The 20,263-nt window shown below is 41.9% G+C and overlaps 1 protein-coding gene across 4 annotated transcripts in view; it reads right to left on the bottom strand.

Annotated features, from left to right (window-relative positions):
* Positions 1–178: 178 nt before the first annotated feature.
* The window catches only part of LOC106603477 (histone-lysine N-methyltransferase, H3 lysine-36 specific), a 51,091-nt gene continuing 31,006 nt past the window's right edge, over positions 179–20,263 (bottom strand). For all 4 annotated transcript variants that reach the window (XM_014197224.2, XM_014197223.2, XM_014197225.2 and 1 more), the window contains exons 17-23: positions 11,527–11,639; positions 11,131–11,400; positions 9,506–9,622; positions 5,091–5,232; positions 4,680–4,786; positions 4,211–4,412; positions 179–3,935 (exon numbers count right to left, since the gene is read on the bottom strand). In XM_014197224.2, coding sequence (XP_014052699.2) covers positions 3,295–3,935; positions 4,211–4,412; positions 4,680–4,786; positions 5,091–5,232; positions 9,506–9,622; positions 11,131–11,400; positions 11,527–11,639 — 1,592 coding nt within the window. In that variant the 3' untranslated portion in view covers positions 179–3,294. The remainder of the gene's footprint in view (positions 3,936–4,210; positions 4,413–4,679; positions 4,787–5,090; positions 5,233–9,505; positions 9,623–11,130; positions 11,401–11,526; positions 11,640–20,263) is intronic.

Raw genomic sequence — 20,263 nt, 5'->3', positions numbered from 1 at the left:
CTATATCACAAGCACCTCTATAGTGGATTATGGTAACAAATCTACCCCTGCTCAATGCAATCGTGAACTGTTATTACAGTAATATGCCTACGAACTTGATTATTCAGTCGGGAAAGGTAACAATCAAACCTCTGGCCCAAATCAAAATGCCAAAAACAGAGTTGAAGAAAAACAGATGTAATTGCAACTTACATTTTTTTCTTTATTATGTACAAAGGACTCCAGCACATTTCAATATCCTCACAAGGCAGCAGGATATTATTGAACTCTTCAACAGGTACAATTTCAACAGATGAATTACACAAGGCTTAATAAGGCAGAGAGGGAAGAGAGTCAGAAGCTAAGAAGCATGACGGCAACAACAACAAAAACAGCAGTAGAAAAACAATGTCCAGCTTTGTTACATACGTAGGTATGAATAAAAACATTTATACAGCCTCCCAACTCTTCCTTTGTGCCACATCCATGAACCCTCCAAAGAGGAGGGAGGGGTAACTGACAATGTAGAAACAGAATATATTAAAGCAAAAAGATATACAGCTCATTATCATATCAAGTCCCAAAGGTACTGTAGTGATAGCTGAGCCTTCAATCTCCCGACTCTTCTGATTCCCAGCTCATGTCGTGACCAGAAATGATCCTCGACCTCCTCATACTGTATGCTTTCATAGCCTACTATTATCTGTTTGATGACTGATACTGTTACATCAATATAAAGTGTTATTAACCAGGTCTGTTGACAGCAACTCAACCGTAAACAACAAATATGTATCAAAGTTGAAGTGATCCTGTTTGTGGGAATGGTTGATGACAAAGCTGAGACCAGAGAACACATGATATCCACTGGCTCTAGACTCATTATTAGCTCTTGTTTTTTTTTTTAATCATTCATCATATATAGCTTTCATATACAAAATGTATATACATATTATATAAGATTTTGGAAGGACAGGCTAGGCCAATCTAAAATGTACAAATACTCTTTCAACAGATCAGTTAAAATCTATCTGTGTTGTTAAAATTCGTAGGCGGTTTAGTGCTCTAAATATGTTCAAGTCAGATAAATATTTACTATGGCCATGACGATGGGTGCCTGTATCTGTATATCGGAACAACAGCAGGGGGCACCATGGCAACCTTTACAGTACAGTATATGGACAAGAAGGGACCCTTGGAACTGTTTTTCCAATTTTTCAAGTCTTTAAAAACAGGTTGGTTTTCTATTAAAATATAAGAAATTGCACATATCTTTTCATGGGCCTCATCTAAAACTAAGCCAGTTAAGTTTTAATACATAAAGGCTGCTAGAGATACTTCGACATGACTAAAGTGACAAAATTGGGAGACATTAAGCAGTAAAAATAGTGCGTATTGTGCAGATTTGGAGTAAAGGTGTGTTATAAGCTTCAGAAATGTAAACACAACATTCCCATAATTGGAAAGTGGCAAATCCACTTCATTCTGTTCTCTGGCCCTCTAGAATCAACTTCACAACAACCCCAACACTGATTGACTCAATTGGAAAGGCATAAGCAGAGAAGAAAAACTGACACAACAAAGACAGTGATGTAGAGACAAGCTTCAAGAGGGAGAAAACACATAGCTGAGATAAATACATACTGTAGTGAAAGCATTTTAGCAGGGGAGTGGACCAGTGTACTTTTTAGTGCTAAACTAATGGCAAGGAGTATAGCCTAGCAAACAGAAAGTATGGGTTATATAAAGTGACATACAGCAATGTCACTACTAGAAGTCAGTCCCATCTTCATTTGTGCGTTATAAAAGTCAATATAAATATGTCATAGAGAATATAATACACACAAGTGAGCTAGCTGTCGTCAAGGTTACGTCAAGTAGCTTACTCAACTGCTGAGTACACTCTGGCACTTTCACATTGAAGGTTCAGTTTGAAGGGAAAGCTAGACCATGTAAGGAAGCTTCCCACTGGGCAAAAACTCCTTGAATCAATGTTGTTTCCACGTCATTTCAACCCAAAAAATTAAATGTGATGACGTTGAATCAATGTGGAAAACTGATTGGATTTTCAAAAAGTCATCAACGTAAGGGAATTTCATATTTCTTTTCACTCAACTTTTAACCTAAACCCAATGACATGATGACATTTTTGGTTGATTTCACATTGAATTTACGTTAGTTGACCACTCAATCAGATTTCAGTTGTGTTCAAAGACCTACAGTACAACCAACCGCACCCCAAACAGATATCAGTACAGAGGAGCTATCGGCAATGCAATGCCAGGGTTAGGGGAGAACACAAAGTGCTGTCATGGATGAGAATATAGGGGTGGCAGGGTAGCCTAGTGGTTAGAGTGTTGGGCTAGTAACCGAAAGGTTGCAAGTTCAAATCCCCGAGCTGACAAGGTACAAATCTGTTGTTCTGCCACTGAACAAGGCTGTAATTGAAAATAAAAATGTGTTCTTAACTGACTTGCCTAGTTAAATAAAAAATAGGGATGTTCAGTATCACCTTGATTTACTAACTAAGTCATTTGATTTCATGTGTATTGTCTAGGTGTCTGTATCATTTGGTGTGGTAAGGCAGAGACGATAGATTCATCATCATCAAATAGGTATGGATATAGACTGTTCACCAATGACTGATTGTGTGACTAATAATTTCCATTGCTGATGCACTAATTTCACAGCATTACTCATTTGTGCCATGTAGGAGAGCTGCAGGCCCATCTAACATAGGCTACTTTCTCATGAGGGGATTTCTGTGCCTTTGACAGCACTGCTCCTCCTCTCTTTAGTCTCCCCTTTGATAAAGGTGAAGCTTCAGATACATTAGTTGCCGTGTTCTCCAAGAGGAGGTGCAGAAATGTAAACATGTTATTAAAACCACAAACCAACAACTATGACAACGAACAAAGAAGAGATTCAAATGGACTATATGACTAGAGTTACCATCATACTCATTGTGCCCTTAGGCACAGATCTAGGATCAGTATACCTATCACAAACCCTAACTGGGACTATTAGGGGGAAAATTGACCATAAATCAGTGTCCAGGGGAAACTCCCTCCTACTCCATTTCGACACTCCAGCTCCAGGCCACATTGTTTCATCCTGCTATTTCTCAGGGGTCTGTCTGAACAAGGCGGTATTCAAATTCAAAGATCTATAAATCATCTGTACATGGATCCTTATATACAAAGATGAGTGAATCTACATGATGCTGAGCACAGTCCCACCCTCAAGAACAAGCAGTTAGCCCCCCCCCCCATGAATGATTAGCCAGGATGCAGAGTTGTTGAAAAAGGACATTGGTCTTTACTCCTCTTCTTCCTCACCCTCCTCTTCTTCTCCCTCTCCCTCTTCTTCTTCCTCCTCCTCTTGATCTTTCAACTTTAAGCCTTCCATCTCTCCATCCTCCAACTCTCCCTCAATCCCCTCTCCATCCCCCTCTTCATCACCAAAAGGGTCCTCAATTTCTTCCTTCTCATCTCCGTAGGAAGAGATGGGTGAGTATTGGGGAAGGAATAGGTGAGAGCTATCGAGGGCCTCCGAGCTGGGTAGAGGGGTGCTGATGGGGCCAGAGAAGGGGCCAGAGATGGGGCAAGAGATGGGGAGAGGGGGGAAAGACTCAGGGCCAGCGCTAGGTTGGGGGTCCCCTGTCCCCCTTGTAGTAGCAGCAGCACCAGCCACAGCAGCAGCAGGAGGGGGTACAATACTAGCCCCCGGGCCTGTTGAGAGAGCCCCAGTGTCGGGTAGGTACTCCCTGATCTCCCCTGGCTCCAGGGGGTCTGGTCCACAGGGGTCGTGTTCGCTGCAGGACAGCCGTCCGTCCAGCTTGGAGATGAAGAGCATGCCGTCGCGGTGCAGTGTGCAGTAAGAGCTGGGACACATCTCACAGAAGGAGGCCGCCTCCTTACCACACAGGTCACACTGGTGCCACGGGCACTCCCACCGACCTGCAGCACAGAAAAGGCAGTCAGACACAGTATATCAGACAGAAGCAGTCAGACACAGCCCTGCATCAACAGCAACAGAGAAGTAATCAGCACACTGAGACTGCTAACCAGTGATCTGACAGACATCAAACAGTGAAAATGCACGCAATACGTCATGTATATAATTCTCCAATCACACAAACCTACAGTAACAGCCAGGAAATAGAACAAACCACTACAAGCTATGATAACAACTCAATAATTTCCTCTGACAGGAACCTAACTGGGTCACTGACCTGCAGGCCTCTTGGTGAGGTTGAGACAGTCTGCGTGGTAGACCTTGGGACACCCTGGTCTCTTACAGGACACAATCTGTCCCCCGTCCCCACAACTGAAACACTCGTCCTCCCTCTCCTTGGTCACCTCCATCTTGTTCTTCCGTTTAGTCTGGACCTTTTTCTTCAGCTTGCGGCCCTTGTCGTCTGCTGGAGGGTTGTTCTGGGGAAGGATGAAGAGTCAAGCTGTTAATAGAGACACAGACACCCAAACTGATGATGCCCCTGTCAATCAAATATCTCATTCCCCTTGACATTACTAATATTTTGACTACTGCATCAAGTGCCCTTGGATTTGTGGAAAGACATTTTAAAATAGCAATCAATATTGTTTCTACTATCTCATTCTACTATCTCATGTACCTTATTCATTCTGTGGATCATGTCATCAAACCCAATAACAACATCTCATTCCAGTGTCTCCTCTCACCTTTGGCCGGACCCCTAGGAAGCCGCTGCAGTTTGGAGCTCCACATTTACACACAGTCTTCCCGTTGGCCAGACACTCCAGATTGTAGTTGAACGTCAGCTCTGTGCCTGGAGACAGGCAGAATGACCCATAGAGGACAGATATAAACCAGTATACACAACAAGTGATGCAGAGATGGACATGAACTGCTAATGGATTTACCTATATAATTACCTTATAATAGACTAGTACTGTAAATATACTGCCTATGGACTACTCTGTCCTGGTAAATATTATGCAACTTCCTTTTCTTCTTTAACTGGTTTAATGCTACTCTTATATTTCTCCTGCTAATGCCTATGTAATGAAAAATGTTGCCAAAAGTCAAAGCTTAAACATAGCACAAACTCCTCATGCCAAATCTCTGCTCACCTGCAGGGACGTCTATGAGAGCGAAGAGCCCCACACGTGTATCTCCATTCACTGTCCACTTCTGGGTCTCACAGTTGGGCTGGCAGCTGTGGTTCATGAAGCGTGCCTGGTTCCCCTTCGGACCAGCGTCGATGATCCGATCCTGACAAACACACCGAAATTAACAACACTGTTCAATCATCAAGTCTGTTTGGGTGTCTTTTTATTACCATGCAAAGCAGATGCAATTTTCTGAGGTGAAATATAGAAAACCAAGAGAATCCTCTTAAAACAAGAAACCAAGAATGGTCAATAGTAGTGATAATAACTAATAACAACCAATAGTATTAAAGATGCAATATGCAGAAATCGCTCCACCATTTCCTGGTTGCAAAAATCGAATAGTTTGCCTAATTTCAGTTTATGTGGCAAAACAAGCAGTCATTGTGTAGAAAATCATTGTACCATCTAAACCGCTGTGAAATATATTTTCCATAACCAAAAATATTGTATTTTCAGCTATTTGAAGAATAACAAACAAATGATTGTATTTTTCTTGTCTATATTGAACACATCATTTAAACATTGTAGGTTGGAAAAAGTATGTGAACCCCTAGGTTAATGACCTCTCCAAAAGCAAACTGGAGTCAAGAGTCAGCTAACCTGGAGTACAATCATTGAGACGAAATTGGAGATGTTGGTTAGAGCTGCCCTGCCCTATAAAAAACACTCACAAAATTTGAGATTGCTATTCACAAGAAGCATTGCCTGATGTGAACTATGCCTCGAACAAAAGAGATCTCAGAAGACGCAATATTAAGAATTGTTGACTTGCATAAAGCTGAAACGGGTTACAAAAGTATCTCTAAAAGCCTTGATGTTCATCAGTCCAAGGTAAGATAAATTGTCTATAAATGGAGAAAGTTCAGCACTGTTGCTACTCCCTAGGAGTGGTCGTCCTGCAAAGATGACTGCAAGAGCACAGCGCAGAATTCTCAATGAGGTTAAGAATAATCCTAGAGTGTCAGCTAAAGGCTTAAAGAAATCTCTGGAACATGCTAATATCTCTGTTGACGAGTCTATGAAACATAAAACACTAAACAAGAATGGTGTTCATGGGAGGACACCACGGAAGAAGCCACTGCTGCCCCCAAAAAACATTGCTGAAAAAAAGGCACAGCACACCAACATCAAAACCTCATCCCAACTGTAAAGTATGGTGGAGGGAGCATCATGGTTTGGAGCTGCTTTGCTGCCTCAGGGCCTGGACAGCTTGCTATCATCGACGGAAAAATGAATTCCCAAGTTTAAGACATTTTGCAGGAGAATGTTAGGCTATCTGTCTGCCAAATGAAGCTCAACAGAAGTTGGGTGATGCAACAGGTCAACGACCCAAAACACAGAAGTAAACCAACAACAGAATGGCTTTAACAGAAGAAAATACGCCTTCTGGAGTGGCCCAGTCAGAGTAAAATACACGTGTTATCAATATTTATTTCCAGTCAATGTCAATAGAAATCTGTCAGTTTAAGCTAGAGATATGTTTTTTGCATTGGATCTCAATCTACCGCATCCCACTAGCGGTTCTAGGGGGGGGGGGCAGTGCCCCTGTGACAACAATTCTGGACCCCCTTGTGGCCCCCCTAAATGAGGAGTATGAAATAATTTTTACATAACTCATTTTTGCTATCGTTCTTTTTTTACATCCGTTATTAGACAGTGGCAACGATGATTATGAACATGGTCTTTTGCCTGCTAATGCATGCAATGCAGTGAAGAAAACGATATGACAACAATAACGTCTAATGTAAATGGCCCCTCTAACAGTACAACTGGCCCCAGCTTGGTCCCCCCAGTTGAAATGGTCTAGAACCGTCACTGCCGCATCCGCCAATGTCAAACTTCCGCATCTGCGGTGAAAGGTGACAGAGCTAGAGCGGTGTTTATCAGACCATGAGACATCCTCAGGAGGCTGAAGAAATTTGGCTTGTCACCCAAAACCCTGACAAACTTTTACAGATGCAAAATTGAGAGCATCCTGTTGTGCTGTATCACATCCTGGTACGGCAACTGCACTGCCCTCAACCGTAAGGCTCTTCAGAGGGTGGTGCGGTTCCGGCAACGCATTATCGGGGGCAAACTACCTGCCCTCCATGACACCTACACCACCCGATGTCACAAGAAGGCCAAAAACATCATTAAGGACAACAACCACCCGAGCCACTGCCTGTTCACACCGCTATCATCCAGAAGACGAGGTCAGTACAGGTGCATCAAAGCGGCAACCGAGAGACTGAAAAACAGCTTCTATCTCAAGGCCATCATACTGCTAAACAGCAAAGAATAAATGGATCACTAGTCACTTTAAACAATGCCACTTTAAATAATGGCATATCTTACATTACTCATATCACATGTATATACTGTATTTTTTACCATCTATTGCACCTTGCCTATGCCGCACGGCCATCGCTCATCCATATACTTATATGTACATATTCTCATTAAACCCCTTTAGATTTGTGTGTATTAGGTAGTTTTTGGGGAATTGTTAGATTACTTGTTAGATACTACTGCACTGTCGGAACTAGGAGCACAAACATTTCGCTACACTCGCATTAACATCTGCTAACCATGTGTATGTGACCAATAAAATTTGATTTGATCTTTCTTATATCTCTTAGATATGGGAAAGACACTTCAGAACAAACTTCCTTCAGATTTCTGTTATTCCATGTAGTAAATCTGTTATTCAATGCGTTTGTATGGGCTAATAGCAGTAAGGCCAAAACATTTTTTCATCAAATATTTTTTTAATATATATTTTGTGATACCTCAAGGCGTCTTAAAATTCTAAATCAAATAGCTAAATGATCCTTGGTATAACCTTCTTCAAATAATTCCATATAATGTAGTTTAGTAGAACCCCCCCTCTCCTCCCCCGGCTTAGACAGGGCTATGCTGTGCTTCTCCACCCATATAGTCTAGTCTATATGCTATTTAATTGAGACCACACATACAGGCACACTTGATTTCACACGCCCAACAAAAGAGAAGATATGTAGGCTACTGAAACTAGTCAATCAGCAAGAATTAGGGTATTAGAGTTTGTGAATATTGCAACAGAGGTGCCTTTAATACAATAGATGGCAAATAGCCTACAAAACACGGACAACCGTTTTTAAATAATCTGGCATATATTAGATAACTGGGCAATTTGCAGGCAGACACAAATAAATGTGTTTTCAATATTTATTTCCAGTCAATGTCGGAGCCAAAACTTTTTTCATTGATCCCCAATCCTTAGGTAAAGCTGTACAGTGCAATATGAATGTCAATACACACAATAAACTGACTGGGGAGGTGATTTCACACAGTCACAGTCTCGCGATAAGAGCTACAACGCTAATATTTGCGTAAACTCTTCACAGTTGTGTTCTGTGGGTGTCACCGAGTAGACTGATACCCCATTTCATTGCTTCACATTCCAACCTTGTTTAACATTATCTAGTCTAAATATGGCATGATTCCACCAATTGTAACCTTCTGCATCACTTTCAAAGAGGTACTTTTATTTTGAAGGCAAACCGCAAATTTCACTATTGTGCCTAATCCTTATTGTGGCTGGCTTCAAAACACATAACCCCGGTCCGGTTGAGCCTCACTAGCCAGATGAAGCTAGCTGGCTGCCTATAACGTTAGCTTCGGGCAACAAGGTTAAGTTATTGCCTAGCTATTTATTTTCATGAACTGAAGTTCAATTTCAATAGGTGAACAAGTGGTTAGCTAGCTTACTCACAAGGATACCTAAATCATTGCTAAGAATAATGAAAATGACTGCAGTTTCTACTGGTCATTGTTTTCAGGCTGGTTGTATTGGTGCTAGCTAGGTACCAAGCTAAAGCTAACTAGCTTCCCCTGAAGTAGAGGTCAAACAAATAATGCCTTATTACCAACGCAGTATTGTAAACACATCGTTCGTGGCCGGTGTGTGCTTGTTTACAGACTTTTTTGTACAGCTTTGACAGTGCTACTGTTAGTAGTGGGGGCATTTGGCTTGCACGTGCAAATTCAGCACACACAACATTCTATAATAGAATTGTGTTATTTGACGTATATCTTTTTTGACACGCAAAAACCCAAACGGCGTTCCATAGTATGCTGACATCACCAGGTGGTAAATTAGGTAATAGACCAATAAGAAAGATAGTGCCAAACCTCTCTGCCAACAGCTTCCACTCAAAACACTCCCAGACAGTCCTAGAAAAATTCTTGCTTGAGAAATTGCCCTTTGCTAAGAAGCTATTTTTGTTTGCTTTTGACCATTTTAATTGAAAACAATCACAGTAAGGTACTAAATTGTTACCCAGAAATGATTTGATATTGAGATAAAAACAGCTGCATTAGACCTTTAAGTCCTGACTCCTGAACCCTACCTTGTCCAGAGTCAGCATGTAGAAGTTACAGATGTCGTTATCCTGGGCGTGTTTGATCCTGGCCCGACACTCCTCCTCATCGATCACCTCTCCTACGTACTCATTCACAAACTCTCCCTGAGAACACACAACCATGACAGTCAGCAGGAGAGATACGGTGGAACACTCATTCTAATACTAATCATCAGGTGTGAAAGTAAGGCGGTACAGACCAGTACGGCGTCCCGGCAAAATAAATTGCGGGGGTACACTGTGCTGGTAAAACGTGAGCCTATCACAATTAATACAACATGCCCAAAAAACGATGCATGTCAGCCGCAAGAAAAATTAGCGAATTGACTGTATACGCTCCAAATTGCGTTGTGGTTCGAGGAGAAAACTTACATTTTGTCAAGGCAGAGATGAGTGGCCGAGACCAAGGCGCGTGTGGACAACAGTGGATGCATCAATTCAGGCTACAAGCGTAGGCCTAATGACAATCGCAGAATGACATTACAATACATGTACTGTAGGTGTTTTGTAACAGATGTCTCTTTCCATTCATTACATTTCAGGTGCACAGTGCACTGTTGGGGTTTGGATGCTGAAATTACAAATGTTTCAAGTTTCAATGTGCGCGGGTAGCCTACAGGAGCACCTTTGTTAAGTGATTGTTTGACAATCAGATGAAAAAAATCATGATTGCTTGTGTTTATGCCACATTAAAATGGATAGGGGGCGTGTCCATAAGGCTAAGGGAAACTAAGTTTTCCCTAAAGTAAATGTAATTAAACTGACAACATTATATAACCTAATTAGCTTACTCTTGTCTATACAGAAATAAATTAAATTATTCAACATAGGCTACTACAACAGAAAGCATGATTTGGCCACAGAGGATCATTAACGTCTTAAAAATAAAAGCTGTGGATTGTTTTAAATTGCATTGCCTACAGTCGGAAGGGCCCGCAATCTGGGCAGCGCGCACTGCAAATACCAAATAGATTGTTGAGTTGCGACTGTCAGTAAAAAGCAGAGAGACCCAGCCAGGCAATATTTAAAATACAATTGCGTAAAAGCTGTTTGGAAAGCAAATTGCTATTGCTGTAAAGAGATAACAATGAAAAGACACCAATCTGTCTTTTAATTATCAAAATTCTTAACTTAATTGATCGAACAGAAGCCTATCTTACTGGCACCAGCAGAGAACATCAGCCACCCTGGTGAGTGTGCATATTCACTGTCATTATCATTGGGTCAGTGTTACTTTTGTTTGTTTTTGGACAATAATTTCCTCCTCCAGATTAGATGGATGTCGTAGGCCGATTATATGAATCAGACAACATTGTTTTTATTGATCTGTTTGTCAGTGTCAGCAGAGTAGGCTACCCTGTAATTTTTGTTGTATTCTTGGGGGGTCCCGTACCGGTAAGAAATTAAATCTATGATTTCTTGAACAGCCAAAAGATTGTGTACATTTTCGAGAAAAAAAGTCTGCTGGGACTGAAATCTGTCGGGATTAAAGAAGAATCAAAGTACCCTTTCAATTCCATAGCTTTTTGAAAAGAGTTTTAGCCCCAGGGGATACAGTTTCATGGCGGCACATTGATCTCTACTTAATTTACTCTATAGTTGACATGTATTACCTTCTTGATGTCGTGGGCACAGCGGAGGCCCCAGCCTCGTGCCAGCGTCCTGAAGATCTCCACCTGGCTGTACTGGCGCTTGGTGAAGGCCTGGTTAAGGCAGCACTCCCCTGCTGGGCACACTTGGGGGTGGCACTCATACATCAGCATGCGGTTGATACACTCAGAGTCAATGCCACAAGGGTTCTCGTCCGATGCCTTGCAGTTACAGCGCGGGATCTCTGATAGGTCGGCCGTAATGAACTGCACCTTCCCGATTGGCCTATTCATCTGAGGGGTAGGAGAGTGATGTCAGAGGAATTAAGATGTCAAGGGGATGTTCTAATACTCCTACAGCCCAAAACTTAAACTTCATATATACATTTTGTGTGGCAAGAGGTGTGGCAGTTCAGGTACCTTGATGTGTCTGTATGGAGGGGGTTTCTTGTCATTCCTCCTGTCCTCCTGAAGCTGTCTCAGTTCTTTCTCTGCCTGCAGTTTCAGAAACCTGCTAGCAGCTTCCTCCAAAGCTGGGGAAAGATTAACATTAAGTCAACAACAATCTTTTTAACTTTGCTTTGTGGAAAATAACTATTTTTACGTGGGAACAAATAGTTATTTCGGAGGCGACTACAACTATTTGAATACAGATCCCCCAAAATTACTACTTTTAAAACTATCTGAATACAGAGCTCAGAAAATTACTACTTTACAAAACTATTTAAATACAGATCTCAGAAATGTACTACTTTTGTAAACTATTTGAATACAGATCTGAGAAAGCAACTACTTAAAAAAATATATTTTAATACAGATCTCAGGAAGTGACAACTTTTCTTAAACTATTGGATTGGCTGCCTTCAACTAATGGCAGGGCAGTATCGGGAAGTGTATGTTGAAAATAGAATGAATAGAGCACACACAATCTCCTATACTATTCCAATCTGTCTGACAGTCATATTTGATTTACACAATACATTTCTATCTGAACATTTTGCAAATATCCATTCTCCTGAATGTCCATTGCCCCAGGTGTAAATAATCAACTCAAACCTGTTAACCAATGCTATTTTGTACAGATAAGTATGAACAAGTTGGGACGCTCAACTACTGTATGACTCTTTCAACATGCCACTGAAAAGGTCGAAAGCTGCAATTCATTTTATGATACCTGAAAATACTGGCTTGGCATCTGAGGGTAAGTGTTCTTGTTTCAAACACACACTATAACATCTTTAAAGGAATAGTTTACCCAGAATCAGGGGCGCAACTTTGGTTTTAGAAGTGGGGGGGACATAATTATTCTAATTATTATAATACATTTTGAAAATTCGGATAAACACTCCAAACTGCCTACCGACCGCTCGGAGGCATCCGCATGGTCTTAACTTCATGGTGACAGGGGGCAGTATTCAGAAATTCAGATGAATACGTGCCCAAATTAAACTGCCTGCTTCTCGGGCCCAGAAGGTAGGATATGCATATTATTAGTAGATTTGGATAGGAAACACACTGAAGTTTCTAAAACTGTCTGAATGATGCCTGTGAGTATAACAGAACTCATATGGCAGGCAAAAACCTGAGAAAAAAATCCAACCAGGATGTGACTTGTAGTTTTTCTATCTAATCCCTATTCAAACTACAGTGTCTGTGGGGTCATTTTGCACTTCCTAAGGCTTCCATTGGCTGTCAACAGCCTTTAGAAACTTCTTTCATCCTTCTACTGTTACTGGGCAGAGAATAGGAGCTCAGTCAATCAGTGGACTGCCTGGGACCAGTGAGTTGTTTACTGCGCGGGCACACTGGCGCGCCGCTCCTTCTTTTTCCTCTGTAATGAATACGCTATTGTCCGGTTGGAATATTATCAACGTTTTATGTTAAAAAGACCCTAAGGATTGATTGTAAACATCATTTGACATGTTTCTACGAACAGTAATGGTTATCTTTAAAATGGTGTATAATACTTGTGTGTTTGAGAAATTTGAATTATGAGATTTTTGTTGTTTTGAATTTGCCGCCCTGCTATTTCACTGGCTGTTGATAGTGTGTACCGTGGGTGGGACGCTACATGTCCCCCCCGTCCCCAGTGAAAGTTGTGCCCCTGCTCAGAATACTAACTAACATGATTTTCAACCCACCATGGCTGTAGTTGATTCCATTGATTTAAGAAGGCAGTTTTGGGATATTTTGTGTACTTTCGACACTTAATAGCAATATATTGTTACGCTTAATATTAAACTGTTCTTGTGCCTGTGTAATAACACTGTAATTTATTTTGGAGCAACATTTTATTAGCATGTTATTACACATACTTTGGTAATTGCATTTTAATTCCTCTTGTAACTACTGTACACAAGATAAATAGTAACTGTTTCTTATTCCACTTATGTCATAACTTATGTCATAAATCTGTATTTATTTTACCAAGTAAGTTGACTGAGAAAACGTTCTCATTTACAGCAATAGCCGAGAAGAGATGAATGAGCCAATTGGAAGCTGGGGCTGATTAGGTGTCCATGACTGACCCCACTTTGCTTCAGTGGCGAGCCAGCAGTGGGATGCAGGGTGGAATGCTGCTGGCATAAAGCAATTTCCAAAGTCCCATGTAACACCAATGTTGCTATTGTAATAATCACAAAGTTACTATACATGTATAAGAAAGTCCCATGTAACACCAATGTTGCTATTGTAATAATCACAAAGTTACTATACATGTATAAGAACTTGATGCCAAGTGTTACCGTATTACCTTAAGTCTCACTCATTATGAAAATATATTTGTTATTCATTTTGAAGCTGCAAAAGTGGTATACTCTAATGTTGAGGTGATTCCATGTCCCTTGTGTATTTAATTCTAGGCTATAGCCTATATTGAGATTCATGTCCAAGATCCCTTGTGCTTACGATACCATTTCTACTTTGTGAAAGTTAGGATCATTTTTTATATGCGCATTTTCGCAGAACAGTTTCATTTCAATAATAGTTGTTTCTCAAAATCATTATCATGTGGTTAATCATACACATTTGAAGTAAAATGATAAAAATCCAAAAGTTAGAATTCAACTAAGGCGAGAGCCCCAGCCTCCGCCATATGGACACATTGATACACTGTCCATTGGCCGATAAAGAAACTAGCACATAGAACTCAAATAATTTTTTCCTGCCTGTTTTGCATGTTATTTTGGCATTAATACTGTAACTGTCACATATCCGTTTGCAAACAATAAAAAAAAGTATGGCAGCTCCAAAATGCAGGAGTTTCGGCCTAGCTCAATTTATTTTTTGAAAATGTTATTTCACCTTTATTTAACCAGGTAGGCTCGTTGAGAACAAGTTCTCATTTACAACTGCGACCTGGTCAAGATAAAGCAAAGCACTGCGACACAAACAACAACACAGAGTTACACATGGAATAAACAAACATACAATCCAATAACACAATGCTTTCTGTGGTGGTGGGGAAGCCAGCGGAAAATATGGAGTGTAGGGTTTTGTAATGTTCTCTAGTTGCGCCGTGATTGGCTCAGTGTTCTGTCACCCTGGAAGATTAGCTAACGTTACGGCTTTAGCTAATGGGGATCCTAATAAAAATTCACAAATTCACTCATGGACACACTACGTCACCGAAAAATCTGCGGGGGGAGCTAGAAAATTCAAGCCCCTTGGATGCTGCCATTGAGTTACATTAGAAGCACCCATCCAAGAAGGCTCAAATTCATTGGACACAGATAAAATCACGTCAAATTACGTTATATCTACAGTTGCTTGGATAGGACTGATCATGTCAACATCATACTTTCCTAATCTTAGCTACCAAGCTAGCAGTCATCCTCATGAATCAAGTCGACAATCTACCGATAAATCCTTTTGTCACGTCCTGACTAGTATAGGGGTTATTTGTTATTGTAGTTTGGTCAGGACGTGGCAGGGGGTATTTGTTTTATGTGGTTCGGGGTGGTTGTGTGTTTAGTGGGGTGTTTGATTTATTATTCTGGGTTTTGGGCAATGTTCTATGTTTATGTATTTCTATGTTTAGTCTAGTCATTTGTATTTCTATGTTTAGGTAATTGGGGGTTGGACTCTCAATTGGAGGCAGGTGTTTTCTTGTTGCCTCTGATTGAGGGTCCTATAAATAGGTATGTGTTTGTGTTGGTATTTTGTGGGAGATTGTGCTGTGTATAGCTCTGTGCCTTACCGGCATGTTATTTTGTCGTTGTGTTTTTTTTGTGAACGTGTTGTTTTGGTTCACCTTCCTGTCCATTTAAATAAAAGAAGATGAGTGCACATTTCCCCGCTGCGTCTTGGTCCACTTTACCCTACGACAACCGTGACACCTTTTCAATCCTTGTCATATGAAGAGAAATAATGAAGACGTATTGGTGCACATCGGCCATTGGACATAAATATTACACAGCAAGTTGGAAATTGCAAATTCAACATTGAGTTGTTTGGAAGGAATCAGTGGCTAACTGCAAGCATTGCAAAGCAATCACTAGCCTGCTATTCAGTGGAGTTCGTGTGTGGTCCCAAGTCTGGGTTTAAGGGTCTCTTTTCCAAGCTTAAAAGGATAAACTTTCAACATTGGCCATGCTGTCAATCCAGCATGACTAATGCCGCGCTCAAAACAACTGGAAACTCGGAACTGGGAAATCTCAGACTTCAGTGAGTTCAAGACCACTGGGAACTCGGATAAAACTAGCTCCGACTGGGAAAATACGGAAAGAATGTGGGGGCTCTTTCTAGAGCCAACAAGAAGAACAACCGCGCCACCTTCCTGTTCAAGTGAGCACCGCACAACAAGGTGAACTATAGTAAGATGGCGCCGACAGACATGGCAGCTCTGGTTCTCGCTCCTAAGCAACATTGCAGTATTTCGTTTTTTTTGTGTGTTATTTCTTACACTATTAGCCCAAAACTTTTTTGTGTGTGTTATTACATACAGCCGGAAATAACTTTTGGATATCAGAGCGGCGGTAACTCACCAGCATTACGACCAGGAATACGACTTTCCCGAATTGGATCCTTTGTTCGCACCCCCCAGGGCAATTGAACCTATCCCTGAGGATGTTCCAAGACGCCGCCGGCGGAGAAGAGGTATTTGGTGTGGACTTCTAGTTCGACTCAGGAGGCGGGCACACCATCCACCGCTTCCGAGTATATTACTCGCTAATGTTCAGTCTCTAGATAATAAAGTAGACGAGCTCAAGGCGAGGATCTCCTTCCAGAGAGACATCAGTCCCCATCCATACAGCCAGCTGGGTTCTTAGGCCGCATTTAGTGTAGCTGGGGATTTTAGTGTAGCTGGGGATTTTAACAAAGCAAATTTGAGGAAAATGCTACTAAAGTTCTATCAACAAATTGACTGAGTACTCGCGCTGGGAAAACACTCGACCATTGCTATTCTCTCTTCCGGGATGCCTAAAAGGCCCTCCCCCAATCTCCCTTCAGATCCCGACTCCATTTTGCTCCTCCCTTCCTACAGGCAGGAACTCAAACAGGAAAAAACCGTGCTAAGATCGATTCAATGCAGGTCTGAGCAATCGGAATCTATGCTTCAAGATTGTTTTGATGTGTACACGGACACAGTGACAGAGTTCATTCAGAAGTGTATAGGGGATGTTGTTCCTACTGTGAATATTAAAACCTACCCAAACCAGAAACCGTGGATAGATGTCAGCATTTGCGCTAAACTGAAAGCGCGAACCATCGCATTTAACCATGGCAAGGTGACTTTTAATATGGTCGAATACAAAAAGTGCAGTTATTCCCGCCATAAGGCAATCAAACAGGCAAAATGTCAGTACAGACACAAAGGGGAGTCACAATTCAACGGCTCAGACACGAGACGTATGTGGCAGGGGCTACAGACAATCACGGATTACAAAGGGAAAACCAGCCATGTTACGGACACCGACGTCTTGCTCCCGGACAAGCTAAACACCTTATTCGCCCGCTTTGAGGATAACACAGTTCTATCGGTGCGGCCCGCTCCCAAGGACTGTAGGCTCTCGTTCTCCATGGCCGATGTGAGAAAGACGTTTAAGCGTGTTAACCCTCGCAAGACTGCCGGTCCAGACGGCATCCCTAGCCGCGTCCTCAGAGCATGCATGTTTATGGACATATCCAATCTCTCCCTATCTCAGGCTGCTGTTCCCACTTGCTTCAAGATGTGCACCATTATTCCTGTACCCAAGAAAGCAAAGGTAACTGAACTAAATGACTATCGCCCCATAGCACTCACTTCTGTCATCATGAATTGCTTTGAGAGGGTAGTTAACCTGTTGGGGGTAGGGGGCAGTATTGACACGGCCTGATAAAAAACGTACCCGATTTAATCTGGTTACTACTCCTGCCCAGTAACTAGAATTTGCATATAATTATTGGCTTTGGATAGAAAACACCCTAAAGTTTCTAAAACTGTTTGAATGGTGTCTGTGAGTATAACAGAACTCATATGGCAGGCAAAAACCTGAGAAGATTCCTTACAGGAAGTGCCCTCTCTGACAAGATCTTGTTCTTCTTGTCTCTGTTTATTGAAGACTGAGGATCTTTGCTGTAACGTGACACTTCCTACGGCTCCCATAGGCTCTCAGAGCCCGGGAAAAAGCTGAATGATATCGAGGCAGCCCCAGGCTGAAACACATTATCACTTTTGGCAAGTGGCCGATCAGAGGACAATGGGCTTAGGCGCGTGCACGAGTCGACCCCGTGCTTTATTTTCTTTCGTCTTTTTACCTAAACGCCGATTCCTGGTCAGAATATTATCGATTTTTTACGAGAAAAATGGCATAAAAATTGATTTTAAACAGCGGTTGACATGCTTCGAAGTACGGTGATGGAATATTTAGAATTTTTTTGTCACGAAATGCGCCGTGCTCGTCACCCTTCTTTACCCTTTCGGATAGTGTCTCTATTTTAAAATCGGACATATCGAGTGCATAGAGGAGTTCTGTATCTATAATTCTTAAAATAATTGTTACGCTTTTTGTGAATGTTTATCGTGAGTAATTTAGTAAATTTTTTGTAAATTCACCGGAAGTTTGCGGGGGGTATGCTAGTTCTGAACGTCACATGCTAATGTAAAAAGCAGATTTTTGATATAAATATGAACTTGATTGAACAAAACATGCATGTATTGTATAACATAATGTCCTAGGGTTGTCATCTGATGAAGATCATCAAAGGTTAGTGCTGCATTTAGCTGTCTTCTGGGTTTTTGTGACATTATATGCTAGCTTGAAAAATGGGTGTCTGATTATTTCTGGCTGGGTACTCTGCTGACATAATCTAATGTTTTGCTTTCGTTGTAAAGCCTTTTTGAAATCGGACAGTGTGGTTAGATTAACGAGAGTCTTGTCTTTAAAATGGTGTAAAATAGTCATTTGTTTGAGAAATTGAAGTAATAGCATTTCTAAGGTATTTGAATAACGTGCCACGGGATTTCACTGGCTGTTACGTAGGTGGGACGAAATAGTCCCACTGGCCCTAGAGAAGTTAAGGATCATATCACATCTACCTTACCTGACACCCTAGACCCACTTCAATTTGCTTACCGCCCCAATAGATCCGCAGACGATGCAATCCCTATTGCACTGCACATTGCCCTATCCCACCTGGACAAGAGCAATACATATGTAAGAATGCTGTTCATTGACTATAGCTCAGCCTTGAACACCATAGTGCCCTCCAAGTTCATCATCAAGCTCAGGGCCCTGGGTCTGAACCCCGCCCTGTGCAACAGGGTCCTGGACTTCCTGACGGGTTGTCCCCAAGTGGTGAAGTTAGGAAACAACACCTCCCCTTCACTGATCCTCAACACAGGGGCCCCACGAGTGTGCGTGCTCAGCCACCTCCTGTACGCCCTGTTCACCCATGACTGCATGGCTACACACGCCTCCAACTCAATCGTCAAGTTTGCAGGCGACACAACATTAGTGGGCCTGATTACCAACAGTGACGAGACAGTCTACAGGGACAAGGTGGGGGCCCTGGCGGAGTGGTGCCAAGAAAATAACCTCTCCCTCAACGACAACAAAACGAAGGAGCAGATCGTGAACTTCAGGAAAAGGCACAGGGAGCACGCCCTTATCCACTTTGACGGGACCGCAGTGGAGAAGGTGGAAAGCTTCAAGTTCCTCGGCGTACACATCACTGACGATCATCTGAAATGGTCCACCCACGCAAACAATGTGGGGAAGGAGGCGCAACAGTGCCTCTTCAACCTCAGGAGGCTGAAGAAATGTGGCTTGGCCCCTAAGACCCTCACATACTTTTACAGATGCACAATTGAGAGCATCCTGTCGGGCTGTATCACCGCCTGGTATGGCAACTTGATTTCCCGCAACCGCAGGGCTCTCCAGAGGGTGGTATGGTCTGCCCAACGCATCACCGGGGGCACACTGCCTGCCCTCCAGAACACCTACAACACCCGATGTCACAGGAAGGCCAAAAAGATCATCATGGACATCAACCACCCATGCCACAGCCTGTTAAACCAACTATCATCCAGAAGGCGAGGTCAGTACAGGTGCATCAAAGCTGGGACTGAGAGACTGAAATACAGCTTCTATCTCAAGGCCATCAGACTGTTAAATAGCTATCACTAGCCGGCTACCACCAAGTTACTCAACCCTGCACCTTAGAGGCTGCTGCCCTGTATACATAGACATCGGAATCACTGTTCACTTTAATAAAGGAACACTAGTCACTTTAATAATGTTTACATATTGCTTTGCCCATTTCATATGTATATACTGTATTATATTGTACTGTATTTTAGTCAATGCCACTCCTACATTGCTCTTCCTAATATTTATATATTTCTTAATTCCATTATTATACTTTTAGATTTGTTTGTATTGTTGTGAATTGTTAGATATTACTGCACTGTTGGGGCTAGGAACACAAGCATTTCACTACACCCGCAATAACATCTGCTAAATATGTTTATGTGACCACTAACATTTGATTTGATTTGAGTCCAAAAATGATGTAATATGCCAGGGAGATATGTATACTGCAGCTAAGAAAGTAATACTAAGTGTATGTTGTGTAGTAAGCTGTTAGTAGCCCATGTGCCTCACCCTAATAATTTGGTCCCGTTTCCCTTCATAATTTAGCCTACTATTCTGACTTGGTGGTGCACATGTAGCTT

The sequence above is a fragment of the Salmo salar genome, chromosome ssa04 (assembly GCF_905237065.1).
Source record: "Salmo salar chromosome ssa04, Ssal_v3.1, whole genome shotgun sequence".
Taxonomy (NCBI): Eukaryota; Metazoa; Chordata; class Actinopteri; order Salmoniformes; family Salmonidae; genus Salmo; species Salmo salar.
The sequence above is the reverse complement of the archived record's forward strand: the minus strand, read 5'-3'. Positions and strand labels throughout refer to the sequence as shown.